General features: G+C 35.7%; 1 protein-coding gene across 2 annotated transcripts in view; it reads left to right on the top strand.

Annotated features, from left to right (window-relative positions):
* The window catches only part of sfswap (splicing factor SWAP), a 55,656-nt gene that overhangs the window by 2,778 nt on the left and 34,535 nt on the right, over positions 1-18,343 (top strand). For both annotated transcript variants that reach the window (XM_032569516.1, XM_032569517.1), the window contains exons 3-10: positions 3,190-3,321; positions 6,264-6,340; positions 9,972-10,197; positions 10,444-10,544; positions 12,463-12,601; positions 14,339-14,594; positions 14,784-14,936; positions 15,057-15,150. In XM_032569516.1, the coding sequence (XP_032425407.1) occupies positions 3,190-3,321; positions 6,264-6,340; positions 9,972-10,197; positions 10,444-10,544; positions 12,463-12,601; positions 14,339-14,594; positions 14,784-14,936; positions 15,057-15,150 (1,178 nt within the window). The remainder of the gene's footprint in view (positions 1-3,189; positions 3,322-6,263; positions 6,341-9,971; positions 10,198-10,443; positions 10,545-12,462; positions 12,602-14,338; positions 14,595-14,783; positions 14,937-15,056; positions 15,151-18,343) is intronic.

Genomic DNA, 18,343 nt, shown 5'->3' with positions numbered 1-18,343 from the left:
CTGAATTATTTACAACAAACCCTGGCTTTTGCATTTACTTGTCATTATGCCTTCTCAAGAGTGCTAGGATGTAATTTTGTATGGAGAAAGGGAAATAGGCACCAGACACCGTTAACAGAATATTTTCCATATTTGAACTTTAAACCCCCCCCCCCAAAAAAAACAAGGAAAATTTTGAAGCCTGTCCGTCACTTTGACAGATTGTAATTCACACACCTGACTAGTGTAAATGCGCAGACACTTTCAACTTCATGCACAGAATACATCGTGGAGGCAAATAAAATCAATTATTACAAAAAAATAAAATATTTCTGAATATTATCTCTGACAAATATATCTTGTTGACCATTAGCTGAAGAGTTATGGACAGGGTGCTTTAGAGAGCAGCTTGATTGCACTCCAGAACACATTCAAAACTTTGGCTGAAGTAGTGTGTTAAAGCTTACAGTATACAAAGAAGAAAAAAACTAAAGAGAATACTGTATTTTGTTAATCTATTTATAGCCTAAATAGAGGACTAGGTAGTTTATCTTGTTGAGGAAAGAAGGAAAGTAAGGAGCGGAAATTAATTAGGCTCTAACGACCTTATTTTGAATGCAGTGCGCTGCACAACTAAATGCGCACGCAGCTCCCTGCTCATCATCCCAAAATATTTACACTTAGTTTGCCATGTGCTTCGCAACAGCTTCCGACTCAATCATTAACCCTTCTGCACTTAGCACTCAGGAGGACCGCAGCAGCTGTCACGGTCGGACAGCGGGGAGGCAAAACCACACAAAAAGCCTTATCAAAGCGCATGCCCAGACCAATCACAGGGTTAAAAGCTTGCAGGTCCAATTGAGCCATCTCTTAAGACCAAGGGAGGGTAAAAAAAACGGGAGAGGTTGCACTTCTTACTCAAATGGTGGATTAAAGCAGTAACATCATAATTAAAATAATATGTTGGGTTTAATTCAACCTCAGACTTCTGATTAACTAGCGCAGATTTCTGTTCTGAATGACGTTGTGAGGCTGCGCGTTCAGACCCTAGCAGGTGAAGTGCTCATAATTTAAGTGGAGTTGTTTAATTTCATGTATTATATGTAGTCATTTAGGCCACAGTCAGTGGTTTTTGTCACTGCAGATAAAAAGTTAGACGTGTTCATCCGCTGTATGTGTGATATAATCTGGATTCACGGTTCGACTTGCTGAATATTAGCTAAACCGCATAAAAATTAAATCCAACTGAATAGCGTATGTCAATATCATTTAAAAATTGACGGGTAAAAGTAAAATATGACAGATTTATTCTGACGCTGTCAGTCAAAATGAGGGACAACATAAAAGTCTAGCATGACCTCTGATGGGCACATAAAGTTAGTCCTGCCAATAACTGTTTTCTATGCACCTTTGTTCTTCTGTGTTTAAAGTGGACCATCTCTGTCTCAGCCTTAATAGCTAATGCTTAAATCCATTTTGACTTTAGGATGTCTAGGACACTTGCATCTCAGACGCTTTACATCATAGTTATGCTGATTATTTTGGTGACAAAGTACTTTTTGTGAATGACAGACTTAATCACTGCCATTGAATTAATACATAGGTGTTTTAAGTGAAATATGGTGTCCTGTGCCCAAACTGACAGCAAAGAATGAGACAGCTAATGGTTTGAGTTACGCACACTCCTTGCAGAAGGTTCATTGTGCAGACTGTTCTGCCCTTGAATTTGGAGGCTTGACCCCATTCGCTCTGTCTATTACCCAGCTGACCAGTAAAAGGGCAACAGGAGAAGTATTGATAGATGTCATGAATTTTAACAGAAAAGTTTCTCCTCTTAAAGTTTCAAAGAGCCTCCTCTACGAATGTATTTGTGAAAAAAAACCCAAAAAACGAATGTCATTTTAAAAGGCAGCTTTTGTTGGCCACATTCAAATCAAAGCAATTTGTGAGTTTTATTTCCAACATAATGCAAGAATTTTACCTTAATGAAACACTCCACATCAGAACCAAGAAGCTGTTTTCAGACCAGCGATAAACAAAACCAGGAGAGATTTGTTTGTGTGGGTAAGGCAATCTGACCCAACAGCAGGTTGCACTCTGCAAGTCTGAACTAAACGGCTACAGCTGCAGGGTACAATTTTTATCCTGGGATGTGAGTGAAATCAATATTTGCTTGCAGGTTGCTGAACTGGTCAGGTTTAGGCTGCTAATGTAATATACTGCCAGCTTTATTTTCAGGCAGTCTAGATGTTGGCCTTGTGTTTACTTTCTTGTTTTCGTCTGAAATGTGTCTTTGCACTGAATCCTGCTCTTCCCCCCGGGGCTTTTTGTAGTCCATTCTGATCCTGTTCTTTTTTTCTGTGAATGTAAACAAAATATCTAAGTGAACAAACCACTAAAAATACTTGTAACTAAATAAACTTGAAGTATTTATATATATTTTTTTGATACTGCAAATAAGGTTATGTCTTACTTTGACTAGCTTTCCTTTAAACTGTCATTCCAGACCTGTCTTTCCAAAGGCTTTATTATTCTGAAGCAATGAATTTTAGTCGTCCGCCCATATTTTTGACTTATTTTACCCATTTTTCTTTCAGACTAGCCTGTCAGAGTGATAGGAGACACAATGTGCATGTCATATTTATTCGCCCATAAGCAATATTAAAAATAGACATCCTGATGGATGAAGTATATTTTCCTCTTTGTCTTGACAATTTCCATTGTACATTTGGGATGGGTGATATGGACTTAAAATTCATGACATTATTTTGTGGCATTTAAATAATGCCATAAAATAATCATGAAAAGTTATGATTAAAATTTATTTAAAGCTTCATCACAGACATTTTTGGCCACAGGTCTGTCAGTGCATACAGTGAGAGCACATTTAACACAGATTATGTTATTGAAATTGAATATCTCACTATGTGAACGGGCTACTTTGGTACACCAATTAGAATAATGGACGTAGTTGTGCCACTAAGTAGAATACAAATCATATTTTACTGTCAGGAGACAGTTACAATTATGTATCAAATGTGTAACAACAGACATCTTTATAAAAGTTACCTATTGCAATTTTAACAAGCAATTTGCGCTTGTTAAAATATTGACCTTGTAGCTTATTAAATATGTTACAAAGTCTCAATTAGTTCTCTTTATTTTATGTGAAAATGCAATTTTTTCTGTATGTATGTCTCCCTTTTACAGAGGAAGAATACAAACGATTAAGTGAGGCCCTGGCTGATGAAGGCACTTACAATGCAGTGGCCTTCAAATACAGCGCTGACTACTACGATCCCTCACAGCCCACAGAAGAAGAGGATGCTAACAAGGAACATGGTGAGAACTTGTTACAGGTCTATTATTCTTACAACAGATGCACTCATCTGCTTGTCACTGGCAGATACTGATTACTTTCTGATCGAAGCAGTTAATTCCTGTTTTTTGAAGAACTATAACCCATGCAACCTTTTGTGTAAATGGGTTCATTTTAGAAGATTATCCTCATTTATGCATATGTTTCTAACCTTAATTTGGATCTTACTGCACAGACACATGGAAGAACATGCCATTTGCTTATCTATCTGCAGATATAACACTTGTGAGTTTTCATTTTTGGAACAGGGAGAAAATTTAAATTTTTAACTTATGTGTAGCTCTAAGTATAGATGAAAACTATATTTACTTGTGGCAATAACACAAAGTACAAACGTTGTCAGAATCAAAAGAAAGTAAGTGGAAGGAGAATATAAAATTTATTTTTCTTGTGTTAATGTTTTTGCTGTGGGAGCTCTTCTGGTTTTTTTTTACTTATTCAAGTAACCTTAAAAGTACAATTAAAATACCGGGTTTGATCAATATTCTGCACTATAAAAACTGAAACAAAACCAACTGACAAAAGACATAATATAGCAGATAAAAATAGGAACTGTCTCAAGAATGACAAATTACTCACGAAGCCCTAAGTATTGCAAAACAGAGAGAAATAAACGTCTTGTGTTAATGCTTTAAAACCTTAATCATTTAATGGTTTTATTTATTAAATCTCTTTATTGCAAGTATTTACATACAAAGAGTTACAGAAACAATCAACAGCCATTCCAGGAACACTTAGAAAACGGTTCAGGGTATGGAATTAATTTACTGTATATATAGGACATACTGTGATATTGTATATAACTATTGGTGAAAAATGGGAAGAGCGTTTTCCCAATCATTCCATAATGGGTCATTTTGTAGCAGGAAACAGTAAGTCATGCTCTAATACTTCGGTGTGTTTAATGATGGTAATAAAGAGAAGAGGTACAGGGCTGTTCTTTATAGCTAGTGTTTGGTAATGGCTTTCTTAGTTGCCGCCAGCATGACCTTTAAAAGCAGTGTATCATCCTTACTTAAATCTTCAGAGGTATGCAGAAATATATTATATAAGCATATTGGAATGTTATATTACAGGAGAAGCTGTGATTTCTGCAACGACTGAGGCTACATCCTTTCTGAAGGTCTAGATTTTAGGGCAGATCCAGTAGATGTGGGAATGAGCAATCATTGGCTGTTTAAATCCTCTACAGAGTTACATCCTGTTTGTTTTTCATTTCTGCTTTTTATAAAAAAAAACAAAAACATCTTTTGTTTTCCCCCAGCAGATTTGAGACTATCTTTTGAGCTTGAACCTGTTCATTTCTGTTCAAAATTGCTCTGGGATTGTTGGATAATTTGAGTTCATTTTTGCCAGCAAACATAAAAGCATTTTAGTATATTCAGAAAACATTGCACTTCAACCGGATCCAAGCACATGACCTCTTACTGCCTCAGTCAGCTTTACTGACCATGTAGCAGTATTATTGTTGGTGATCAATAAATCTTAAAATCTATTTTGTAATAAGCATGAAAATAAAGTAGAATTCTCTTTTGAGCCATCTGACTGACTCTGTGCTTCATTAGGTTGGGAAAAAAAAAAAGTTCACATGTCCAATTAAAAGAAGAACATTTAAGTAATAGAAACAAGCTGATGGTGGGAAAATTAATATGCCTTTAAAATAACCTGCATTACAAGACCCAGTGGCCTAAAATTGAAATTAAACTTCACAAAGTTTGGGGAAAAAAAGTAGTCTCTGGTGCACTCCTCCTCCTCCAATTTACATATTTGATGTAGTGGCTGCTGGAGGCACTTCCAATAGGCCTCCAGGTAAGCAGTGGTGCTTTATATTCTCTTCGAGGAACATTTGTTGAACAGTGGTATTAAAAGGTCTGCTGAAAATGCCAATATTTGAATTTGCCTTTTGGGAAAAGGCCTGTGTGGTTTAGGTGGCTGAGTTGAAGCACATCACTGGCATTATCAAAAATGCTGATTTATTAAAATAAGCACAGACCCTTCCCACAACAGTACCCTCAAAGAAGTAGTTGACGGAAACAGATGCAGACAATATAATATTATAAATAAGATCATTAGCCCTATTTTATGTCCCTGAGTGAAAGCCAAACACGCCAGAAGGTTAATATCGGTGTAATTTATATGCTCTATGTCAAAATACAACTAATGGGTTACTTCAGGCATCGCTGAAAATTCTTACTCCATTACTTGGCAGTCATTTCATAACACTCTACTTGATTTAATTTCCTTTGAAAATTAAGATCTTTATTGGATGATTTGCTTTAAATCTGTTTGCTTTGTCTCTACTGTCTCAGTTGAGTTCCCTCTTCAATAGAAGAGGGAACAACAAAACCATAATAATCTAACTAAAATTTTTTGACAACTGTTTTTTCATGTTGGTTTTCATAGTCACTAAATTTGATCAGAGATGTGACATGAGATGGAATGAATAGTAGTCAGCCTTGTCAAAAGCTAATTTAAAGATTGTACCCATGGGTCATTACACGTGTCCAGGCAAATGAAATCCCTTGGTCTGGCAGAATGTTTGAGTTCTTTTTACAGCTCATTGTGGCTTTGTATTAAATTAAAGAGCCCCTTTATCATTCTGCAAACTCCCTGCAGTACTAAATGAAAAATTTAATCTCGTCTCTGTCTGACCTCTATGTTGTTATCAAGATGAAGGTAAAGGCTAGGGTGGTATTTCACTATGATATATTCCTGAAGTGAAGAGAATGATGGAAGGAATGTGTCTTATTAATTTTTTAGATTTTTCTGAAATTCTGTGTTCTCTTTTTCCTTGTTCAAACCTTGTTGAAATCTTGTATCAGATTTTTATTTTGTTTCAAAGGATAAATAAGAAGGATTCTCAATGTTTTTGTTCCATTTTCTTTTCATACACACACATACACAGAGGAAGCAGAGCCTGAGGAAAGTGAAGAACCATTTGTTGCCCCCCCAGGACTTGCTATCCCACCAGATGTGGAGCTGGTGAGTGCAAATATATCTGCTGCCTCATGGCTAGTGTAGCCTATTGTAGTTATATATATATATACAGTACAGACCAAAAGTTTGGACACACCTTTCTAATTCAATGGGTTTTTTTTATTTTCATGACTATTTATAAGGCAAGAAATCCCACTTATTAACCTGACAGGGCACACCTATGAAGTGAAAACCATTTCAGGTGACGACCTCTTGAAGCTCATCAAGAAAATGCAGAGTGTGTGCAAAGCAGTAATCACAGCAAAAGGTTGCTACTTTGAAGAAACTAGAATATAAGGGGTATTTTCAGTTGTTTTACACTTTTTTGTTTAGTGCATATTTCCACATGTGTTAGTCATAGTTTTGATGCCTTCAGTGTGAATCTACAATGTCAATAGTCAAGAAAATAAAGGAAACTCATTGGATTAAAAGGTGTGTCCAAACTTTTGGTCTGTACTGTAAATATATATATATATACATACATACACACTCACACACACACACACACACCTTATGAAGGCTCTGTTTCTTTTAAGGTGAGGTGCTATAACACACAAAATTCTTGCTTTACTGTGTTCTTCAGTTTTACAACCATGACTATTTTGTTATTATATGAATGTTTCTAATTGAAGTGAATTGACAATGAACTTGAAGCCACTTGGGATTTTGTAAATAGAAGACATTTACCTGTACACTGAGAGCAGAGTAATTGTGAGTGGTGACAGTTTATTTAAAATCCATTTTACCTGTGCATTTCTACAATTTGGAGTCCATGACTTTTTAAGTATAACCGCTATGAAACAGTCAGAGATTAATGCTGTATTCATCTGATTTTAGAGTTTTTGATTTACATTAATAATTCGGACCTTGCAGTGGAAAGACCTACAATAAACCTGCCTTGGTAGATTTAAAGTGAAGGATGAGAAGCATTCAGGAATCCATGGTCAAAACAATGTGGAATGGTTGTCAGTGGCCAGAAATCAAAAATGGCCGATCTGTCTTTTTGTAAATCTTTGCAAGAAAGAAAAAAATAACAACAAACTATTTTAGGCCATTACAGTAAAAAACATGTCTTATAGCCTTCCTGCAATCAGTGGTCATTAATTATTAATATTTGGAGCAGAGGCAGTGTCGCACCTTGAGTGAACAGTCAAAGTAAACTGTCTTTTGCTGTTATTTTGAATGAAATACAAAATGATGATAGTCTTAACATTTTACACTGGCTGAAAGATTTTATATTACTGATTAAATAGCTGTGTTGTAAAATAGCTCACTTTAAACGTTGATATCTCAGTTATAAGGTCCACAGCAAGAATGTTGTGGGCAACAAGACCTCATGCTACTTTCTGTTTTGTGATTGGGAAAAAAAGAAATTGGCCTTTTGATGTTTCGCCTAGTTACAGGTTATCACAGGTTAGGGGAAAGCAAGTTGAAAGTCATCCAATTTTCAACATTTGCAATTTAATGATGCAGCTCTAATTTGTTCATAAAATTTATGGCCCGTATGTTGCTGAGAATGTAAATAGCCTGTTTTAACTGGCAGAAAAAATAAAGGTTCCTAAAATTCAAATATTTGTTGTGTTACATAAATGGAATAATGTATTTTTATTACTATCTTAAAAAACAAGAAAAGCAGGAACCTGATTTATATTTATATTAAATTTTTCCAGCAGATTCTGCCATATATAATATTTTGGTAACGGTAACTACTGGAAAGCTCGGCGTATGAAATAGGACATTTTTATATCAGTTGCCTAAAGCAGAATACAACTTCATGTTGACGTAACGTCTAAAATGGAAATAGTTGTACATAATTCTAAAATATTTAAACTGTTGTTTGTTCATTCTATCTGGTGTCTACAGATGGAAACCCAGTGACTCCCACTTTCTTATGCATGAGAGGAAAGAAAACAACCTAATTGTTGTCATGGGGTGTGTGCATATTCAACAGCCCAATATCCAGTTCAGGCAATAAAGCTTCAGTGGAAATAAATTGCCTTCATACGCGTCTTTCTAATTGCATTTCACTGGTACACATTTCTCATATTGAATGTTATAAACAAAACTTTCTTTAAACATGTTACATTCACTACCTTGACTGAAACCATATGCAACACCACATAGAAAGTATTATTTTAGTGTTTTCAGATTTATTTTTGTGAAGCATGCCAAACTTTCTACCTAATTTCTGTTACTTTGCAAGACCTAATATTTTCATCTGTAACATTTAAATCTCCGTTCTGTGTGTTATCCAGCTTTATCCAGCATTCTTATTTTAGTTTTTCTAAATAAATACCTTTGCACATAACAAATTTTTCTCAGTTTATATTTCACTTTTGTTTATAGTAGTTTCATTAATTATAGTCATGAACAAATCCTCTATTAATTATTTTTGCCTTTTTTATTGATTTCCACAATGTTTGCGATGCACTTTGTATCTATTGATCGTCATTCTGATCTCCATTTAAGCAGTTGAATTTTGCAATTGTGACCTCTGATCAAACCAAAATAACTTTCTGTAATATATATGATCTGTGCCACCCATAAAACTGCATTTACTTAAAGTAGCTTGAAACAGTCATAGATTAGTCAGTGTATACAAAATGTCTCAGACAGCTGTGAAATGACATGATTGAAACAAAATGTCCTCATCCACACTACTCCATTGTAAGGCCCAAAAAAGTGAAATAATTTAGATCCATCATGAAGAAAAACAATAAATTGTTTCCAAATTCCAGAAACTAAATTGTTTCTTTTATCTCTTTTCCACTATTGATCCAGTGAGAGCAGCAACAATTATCAGCATCAAAGATCCATACTCTACATATCTGACATCAGTGCACTATTCGTGTTTGTCCAGCTTAAAAAAAGACTCCTAACATAATTTTAAAGAGCATTAAACATCACCTACATAGTTATTGCAATAAACCCCCCAACAAAATACTGTGACTAACTTTTTCTGTCCATATCACTCTTCCCTACTGCGAAAGGACCAGCACATCTCTGGTGCAAAAATAGATTTTTTTGTTTTATTTTTTTTCATTATTCTATTGGATGTAAGCTGTAAACATACAAGTACATTTTCTACACCCTTTTCCCTCAATTGCACATTTAAAAAGGGTTCTTGTATTGGTGTACAATTGGTTTTGGTTTTTGCAGGAAGCTGGCACCCGTTTTAGCCAATTTCATGACTAATATTTATATTGACTTTTATCTTGATGGGATGTGTATTCTATTAGAAATACCCACACTTCTACCAACTTTCTTGGTAATTGCTGTAATTAATCACTGAAAGCATACATTGTGCAAAATAATACACGAATAGTGGACCATCTCTCATTCCACTGATTTTCATCCTGAATGTTCTTTTATAATTAATATCACAATTGACTTAGAGCTCTTGGCATGAAAATGTTTCGGACATCAAATGCCTTATGTCCTTGGGCGAAAAGGCAGTTGTTACTGTATGCTGCATCTTAATGCTTGCTAATTCATACTTGTACAACTGATGCTCAGGTTTTACACATTTTCTTACACCTGAGTTATTTTAGTACTTGTGCAATTAATTTTTATTCTTATTGTGCAAGTGAGAAGATTGTTACTGCATTTATGCTAATTTGTTTTTCCCTTCCTCCAGCCGGCAACCATCAAGACTCATAACATCATCGAGAGGACGGCCAACTTTGTGTGTCAGCAGGGGGCTCAGTTTGAGATCGTGCTGAAAGCTAAGCAGGCCGGGAACTCCCAGTTTGACTTTCTCCGATTTGACCACTATCTGAACCCATATTATAAACACATCTTGCGGGCCATGAAGGAAGGTCGATACAACCTTGTCTCTTCTAACAAGCAGGACCAGTCGCAGGGTGAGTTTCACAAATCCTTTACTGAATCCGCAGCTATGGAACTTTATTTTTGTTTTTTGTGTGATCCAGGAAAACGATTCAATGATTCAAAAGCATCATTAAAGGGATAAGGTTAATGACGTTCATGCCCATGATACCCGTTTCCGTAGTACTTTAGCATATTCAGTCCCAACACTATCTGCATTAATATTTGAAATGTGTGTATTCATTCAGTAAAAATCATTGCAGTATTTCTTTTCTTGCCAGACTCAAATTCAGAAGATTCTGATGATGATGGAGATGGAAGCTATCTTCATCCCAGTCTTTTTGCTCCTAAAAAATGTTCTCGCCTAGAGGAACTGACAAAGGTAATTTCAGAATACAGATGCTTCATTGTCTGGCTGATTTCATTGAATTTTTTTATTGTATATTCCAGGCCCTTTTTTCTTAGCATTTTTAGAAACCCTTTTCCCTTGAAATTCTGAGATATGAGTGTCCTCAACATCTTGAAGCAGATGCTATAAAATTTTTAAAAACAAGTACATTAAACAAAATAAACGGAATTTGTCTTGTTGAAACTTCACATGCAGAAATGGGAGTTTTATTTGTTGGCAGGCACTTTTGTCCCCTACTATTTCTCTATAGCCGTAGTTTCATCATATTTTGTTGTATTTGGACTGATTTTAGTACATTCTTCAGTGACTTGATGTGTCATGTTGGGAAAGGGTGGAGAAGCTTTAAATTTTTAATGTTCTGTTTGCCAACAACAATGATAAACTATCTATTAGTATAGTTTTATTTTATACAAAAGTAACATCACAGAGTTTAAGATTATATATTTTTTATTGAATAGTGACTTTAAGCTACTGTTTAAGAAAATCTTTTGAAAGTTATGTGCATCCTCATCACTGTTCCTTAGCATCCTATAATTACTGCCTGTGTGCTGATGAGACTAATGTGTAATTGTTTTGCATTTCCCTGTTATCAAGCTGTTAGATTTTTGTTAGTGCTTTTATGTGATTTGTCATGAAACGTGTTGATCTCTATGCAGTAGCAGTGAAAGCATGTCTTCATAATCAGATTCTTTTACAAAAAGTTGAAGAACACTCATTTCTTATAAGGAGGGATTTTTTTTCACATTTTCTAATTAGGATTCATTGTCCCATAATTTGTGGCTTTATTGTCTAAATTCTTCAGAACTTTGACATTTAACTGAGGAAGACAACAATATAGTATAGCTACACTGCAAGAAAATGCAGTCTAATTATGTTGTCATCATCTCCGGTTTTAGAGATCTTTAAAGACTTGGTATAAACTTTTTTATTGTTACAGTAAAATGTTTTCATCTAGTGATAATCCTAAGTGGAGTGCACTGATAGAGAAATTTGGGTCGATATTAAAATTTGGTGTTAGTGCTGCTGTTATGACCGACAACCAATATTTACGTACAGTTTTGACAGTGTGTAAAATTGACCACTCCTCTCATAATTCTCTGCTTCAGTTAAACAGTCTGCAACCCAAAACACAAACAGAAACAAAGTGGAAATGAATATTTGTTGTTCATTTTGGCCCAGTTGTCCATCCATCCATTTTCTGTACGCCCTTGTCCCTTAGAGGGGTTGGGAGGGGTGATGGTGCCTATCTCCAGCTACGTTCCGGGCGAGAGGCGGGTACACCCCGGACAGGTCGCCAGTCTGTCTCAGGGCAACACAGAAACAGACAGGACAAACGATCATGCACACACACTCGTACCTACGGAGAATTTAGAGAGACAAATTAACCTAACAGTCATGTTTTTGGACTGTGGGAGGAAGCACGGTTGTACTTGGACAAATTTATTACAAAAATGACTTGCATCAGCTGATACCGAAGTCAATGTTGTTGTTGAGGCTTCTGAGTGGCTTGCACCCTGCGGTGAAACCTTTGTATTGACTTTCATGCAGTTTTCTCTTTATGGTATACTTAAATATTGACCTCCTGGACAGTGTTGTTGACTTGCTTGGCTGTTGTGAAGGGGCTTTTCTTCACCATGGAAATTATTCTGCAGTCATCCATTTCTATTGTTGTTCGTGCCCTCAAATGAAAGCTGAGAGTATACACATTATGTCCATGTCTGTTATATAACTATAATTGAAACATGTTTCAGTAAACAGATGAACTAAGTTTCAGTGTCCAAATATGTATAAACCTAACTGATTCTGGAAAAGTGTTGAATTTTTGAAATGGAAAAAAAAAGTTCTTAAAATGGCATATAAAATTTTCCTTAATGGTCTTGTTGTTCTGCAGCCTCTTAAGGTTATGGACCCAGATCATCCCCTGGCAGCAATTGTACTAAAAGCTCAAAAGGAAAGAAATGGCACAGCAGCTGCAGTCACCGCTCCTGAGGAACCTGCACCCACTCCACCAGTCCAGTACTCTGCTGACCGTGAGTACATGTACAGAGAAAACTGAATCACTTCTATTGCATCTCTCAGACTGCTGGTCAAGTCAGAGTTAAATGTATATGTAAAAATTTAATTTGCGATAATGTTGAAGAGACCAAATTGTCTATTGTGCAGTATTGTATTAGTAGTGGGATTTTACAGCTTTTCCAAAATTCTTTATATTCTTGTTTACCTGCATCAGTAATAAGAACTAAACGCATGTGCTGATATTAATCTGATGTGCTAAAAACAAATGTGGCTAAGTGATTGATCCTGTATTCTAAAACCTGGTTTGCAAGATGCCAGAAAAAGCACAAGTGTGACCAGATTTTTCTTTGTTTGTGTAATAAACCTCACATCACTGCCCCTCCCTCATCTGTAAAGGACTGCACTTTTCAGTTGCTCACAAGAAGTTATGTATTATAATAGATGCATGTCCTATATTTTTGTCTTGGGTCTATGTATTCAAATAACAAATATTAAAGACACCAATATTTAAATAGCAAGTAAATATTTGTGAATACATCATGCTGCTGCATTTGTAGATTTTCACACCATGGAAATCTCATACCCTTCCTTATCAGTGTCTTATTTTTTTTAATAGTATTTACTACTCCCCTATATGTATGGATATCTACAATTCAATTTAGACCTCCTTTCACAAACATCAGCTCTTAATCTTGTGCTGCATGACAAGTGTGTAAATCGGAGTCCCTGCTTTGACTTTTTATTTTCCAAACTATAAAATATAGTGTCATTAACGTCAGCCAGCTCAGTGAGTAATGTGCTAATATCACACTGTCTCTACTTTGACATTGACCATTTATTTTATCCCTGTCTCTGCATTTCTAGTCTTTCTTTTAACAATAAAAGATCTTTCAGATTAAAAAACTTCTGACAACTAAGACGACCTTTTTATATATACAGGTCACATGCGCATTTTTATCACCTCCTTCTGATAGAGTTGTAGGATCACAAGGGTTGTTGTTTTTAATATCGGTTTCATCTGTATGTACAGGACACTGATGTCTTTTTAAACCTTTGGGCTTGTGTTTGTTTTCTTAACTTGAATCATCAGTGAAAGAACTACTAGAGGCATTGGTGTTGCCCTGTCTTTCATTTTCACTTTCCTTGGAAAAGTCATTTTAACACAGCAAATGAGCCAAAAAAAAATTTGGCATTTGTGTTATTTATAGTACATTTCCATTTCCACCTCCATCAGCGGGTGACTTTTCCTTGACTGATCCATGCTCTTTAGCAAGGTTAAAATGCAAAGCCTGCATAATTCAAGAGGCTGAAATGATTCCGTACAGTGTCAAATTAATGTTTTAAGCTCATCATGCATCCATTATCATGACATCAGCGTCTGACATAAAAACACCCCAAAATCACAGCCTAAAGCAGATATTTAAATTATTGATGCCAGTCTCAACAAAAACTGATAATTATTTTCCACTTAAAGCTATTATTTGGTTGTTTGGACAAGAAAATTAGTTGCACAATATTGTTCCTGTTCAAAAGCATAACTGTGTTTGTATTCATCAAAATCATCTCTATTGAATGAGCTGAGCTGTTTGTCCTTTAAATGGAACATTTGGGTTATTTCTAAGATCTATTACAGTGATTTGTAAAATGTTTAACTTGACATAAAACGTTTGACGTATATTCAGTCCCCTGTGTACTCCAATACATCTAAATAAAGACACTGTATTTATAATAGTTTCTTCTTTTGTCTGCAGCTGTCTACTACGGGTATTACATGCTTCCAGATGGCTCATACTGCTTAGCTGCACCTCCACCTGGTGTAGATGCAAATTCATACTACAACAATATGACTTCAGCTGTCGTTTCGGCCCCTGCTTCCTCTGAGCCTTCGTCCCACAGTGAGAGCACTTCAACACCTGCTGTAACTGTCACTGTGGCACCACAAGCTGCAGCTCCCCCACAGGTTTCCACCCCAGCTACTACTACTGCTGTGAACATACCAGAAATCAGGTATCAACTTGATGAATATATATATTTTTTTCTAACATTTGAATAGAATTGAAAAATACTTTCTTAGAAAATGAAAAAGACACTATCAAATTGATATGTAAAATAACTTTTTATGTGCATACTGGCGTGTATCTGCCGTGTTGCCCGTTGATGACTTGCTTTGCACTTCCACATTTTCCCCCAATATAGCTCCAAAGTTGAAGCTCCAGTATCCACACCAGCGCTGCCAGCCATCATTCCCCCACCACCCGACATCCAGCCAGTCATAGACAAGCTGGCTGAGTATGTTGCGAGGAACGGACTGAAGTTCGAAGCTAGCGTCCGTGCTAAGAACGATCCTCGGTAATTGTTTTTATGATGCACAAATCTGTTGTGTAATCAAATTGTAATAAATAAAAAATTGTGTCACTCCAGTACTTTTTCATCATCTTTAAGCTTAACTTGTGCTTCTGTCTTTTGTAGGTTTGATTTTCTACAGTCGTGGCATCAGTACAACGCCTATTATGAGTTTAAGAAGAATTACTTCTTGCAAAAGGAAGGAAAAGCTCTATCAGAGGTATGAAACTAAAGATTCTTATATACATATTAACCTAATGTCTAAAAGAAGAGAATTAAGGTTTCCTTGTCATTACCTTTTTTAATCCGTTTGTGTCTTTAGTGTTAGTCTTTTGTCTGTAGGTTTAGGACAGATTTTTAAAAAGCTAGCTAATCACTCACTTCATCGGGAAACTTTAGCTATGTAATATTAAATAAGATGATATCATAATAGTTAATAATGACAGTATTGACAGTTTGTTTTTAGCAGCTGCAATGCAAAACATAGATACCTGAATAAATGTTGTCAGCTGTTGATCCTGCTGATCTTGAATACAAAGGATGTTCTGGATTAACATAAAATTTGCTTTACAAAGCTGGTAATGGGCAAGTTCAGGTTTGTTTTTCCAGTGCAGCCCAGAGAATTCCCATGTAGTTGTTGCACTCAGTTTGTAAACATCTTTATATAGTAAAAATGTGACTGATGTTAATTATGTGAAGGCATGTTTTGACAGTACAACCAGAACATTTTCAGATTCCATAGAATGATGTGAATTACATCTGCTGACACAAAAAGCATCTCTTTTTTTATTCTACTGGATGAATCTGGCTGCTTTAAAAATGTTATAAAACTATGAGGTTAAATTCAGCCACTATCAGCTCTACGTACCCTCTTAATTTTTTTAATTCCATGTATTTAGAAGTAATTCTCATTATTATCTGGAGCACAATGTTCATATTCAGCCATCGGTTTAGCTTTAGCGATCCTGGGAGAGAAATTATTGCTAGGTCTGAATGAAAAAACTGAACTATTAATATGAGCAGTTTTTATATCAGAAGGCGTCTGAGATTGAGAAAAGGTTGTGTCATTCAGTGCACTTGGTCAACCTTGAAATTAGTTGCTTTACGTTCCAAATATTCTTGGATCTGACATGCTGGAGTTGGAGACTTCCTGATCCATAATATTTAAATAAGGAAAAGAAAAAATACTGTGAGAATGGAAAATATTATCTGCCAGGGATATTGTCAAAAGTTGCATTGAGTACAGATTGATAATCATTTCAAAGTCATCTATATTGAGGATGAAGGCTTTTTCCACTATGATAACTGAGCCAGCAGAATCTGCTTTGTGTGTGGAATCTGCTTAATTTGAGTCCTGGGCACTTTTCACATGTTTTTGCACACATTGTTGGTGCAAAAATAACCTCCCCACTAAGCAGCCACGTCTTCACCTTTGGAATTTCATAGACTGACAGAACTTAAAAATAGCAAGTTGCAGAATCAGCTGTGTTGATGTTTGGTGTTGTGCGTTTTGCTTTGCCAGCTCTCTTGTTTCTGTACACATCTGCCATTCTGCTGTTCACACATGCTGCTGTTGCTGACGTGCAACAGAAACAAAAAAAAAAACTGCTTTGCAATCGCAAAATGCGACCCTCTGAGAAGACTGTACAATGAAGCAAACATATAATTGCTAAGTGACCTTTTCCTCTACTAACCAGCTCTGAAAAGTTAAGTGGTGTAGACCCGACTGGTACAAAGAGGTTTTATTTAGTTTCCCAAATCATGGCAGCTGTTTTGAGTGAAAACTCTGGAAACTCATCACCTTATATTTCTGTAGCAGCTGTAGTTGTGACAGTGTAGGCATGCTTCTTATTCTCAGGCATTGAGACAAAACATGCGTTACATATCACAAATGTGAAATGAAACATCGAGGACAAATATGATTTCTTAACACAAAGCTTCTTGTTTTGGTCAAACAAGTGAGTTGACCAGGTCTCTCGTTGCTGAGATGCCTGGTCAAGTTGACAACTGCTATTTTGTCAGTGTAGATGCAGGTGCAGATCTAGAGGGAAAAGCAATAAAAAATGGGTACCAATGAGGTCATCAACGTAAGTGAATTATATGCTCTCCAACCTCTTCGTTGAACAGAGCAATGATAGCTGCACAATGTCCCATTTTATTCTGCAGCTGCAACAACTCCAAAGCCAACCTACCAATTTGAAGCACTCCTTGACTAAGATGGATCTCATGAATCAGGAGTGGGAGGAACAAATCTGGCATTCGGCATCTTAAATGACATTTTTCTACATGTAATACATGCATCTAAATTTGACCTGGTGTCGATGTTACTCACCTTCTGCACACCTATCGTTCAGCTTGTTTCCTTTATGGATTATTCACAAAATATTTATAAAATTTCTCATTCTCCACCATGTTTTCCATGCATCAATCAATCCATCCATCAATCAATCAGATTGGTCATTATCAATCCATTTATACACTGTTGTATGTACTATTTATTCATGCGTCATGAAATATATCTACTTACATGGAGTTCTCAAGTAATTAGTTGATAAAAATGTGACTTTCTCAAATGGACTCTTTCTCTCTACATCTTCAGAAAAGTAAGCTTGGTTTGTGTGCATAAGTTGGATTTCTAAACACCTGAAGAAGTCCTACACAGTCTGGCTGGTTGTAATTTCCCCAAAAAGCTCGAGTTCAATTAATGGGTCACTTAACTGTCCCAATAATTAAGTGTGCTTTGACTTATCATAAGTCACTTATTAAAATTAATAAGTGCTTTGACCTATATTAAATAAAGCTAGGCAGATTCAAACATGGTTATCCATGTTTGGTTAGTCTGAGCACAACGTCTGGTTTCTCCATTTCTTCTTCAACACACTATTACACACAACTCTGCTCATTAACATTGAAGAAATATTTTTTGTCACACCGACATTTAAATAAAAATCATCCTACTACTGCTTTTTTTTAAAAAAAAAACCTTTTACTTGCGTTTCTAGAAGACAGAATCTTTAAAATGGCAGATGACAATATTTTCTGGAGCAAGTGCATTCCTTCAAGGTCTCACATGCACCGAGAAGTGATAAAGCTTAGAAATTTTTATCATCAAATTTAAAGAACATTAATTCAGCATTTTATGAGACGCATTTAAGTTTAATTAACTTCAGAGTTATTGCATTTGAGACAATCTCAGTCTATGGTAGATTTAATGTGATGTCGCCTATCAGTGAAGTGTGTCCAAGAATTTTTTTGTGCATTTCTCAATGCTACCCTGATATAAAGGTTCAACGAAGTTTTTGTTTTTATTTTTACTTTAGCATAAATTAATCAGGAATGAGAAAATGTGTTGAAACTCTGAATTCAACTATTTTCATTTTGTGGTCAGGATCTGTAGAATATTTCTGCAATTT

Source organism: Xiphophorus hellerii, chromosome 8 (assembly GCF_003331165.1).
Source record: "Xiphophorus hellerii strain 12219 chromosome 8, Xiphophorus_hellerii-4.1, whole genome shotgun sequence".
NCBI lineage: Eukaryota > Metazoa > Chordata > Actinopteri > Cyprinodontiformes > Poeciliidae > Xiphophorus > Xiphophorus hellerii.
The sequence above is the reverse complement of the archived record's forward strand: the minus strand, read 5'-3'. Positions and strand labels throughout refer to the sequence as shown.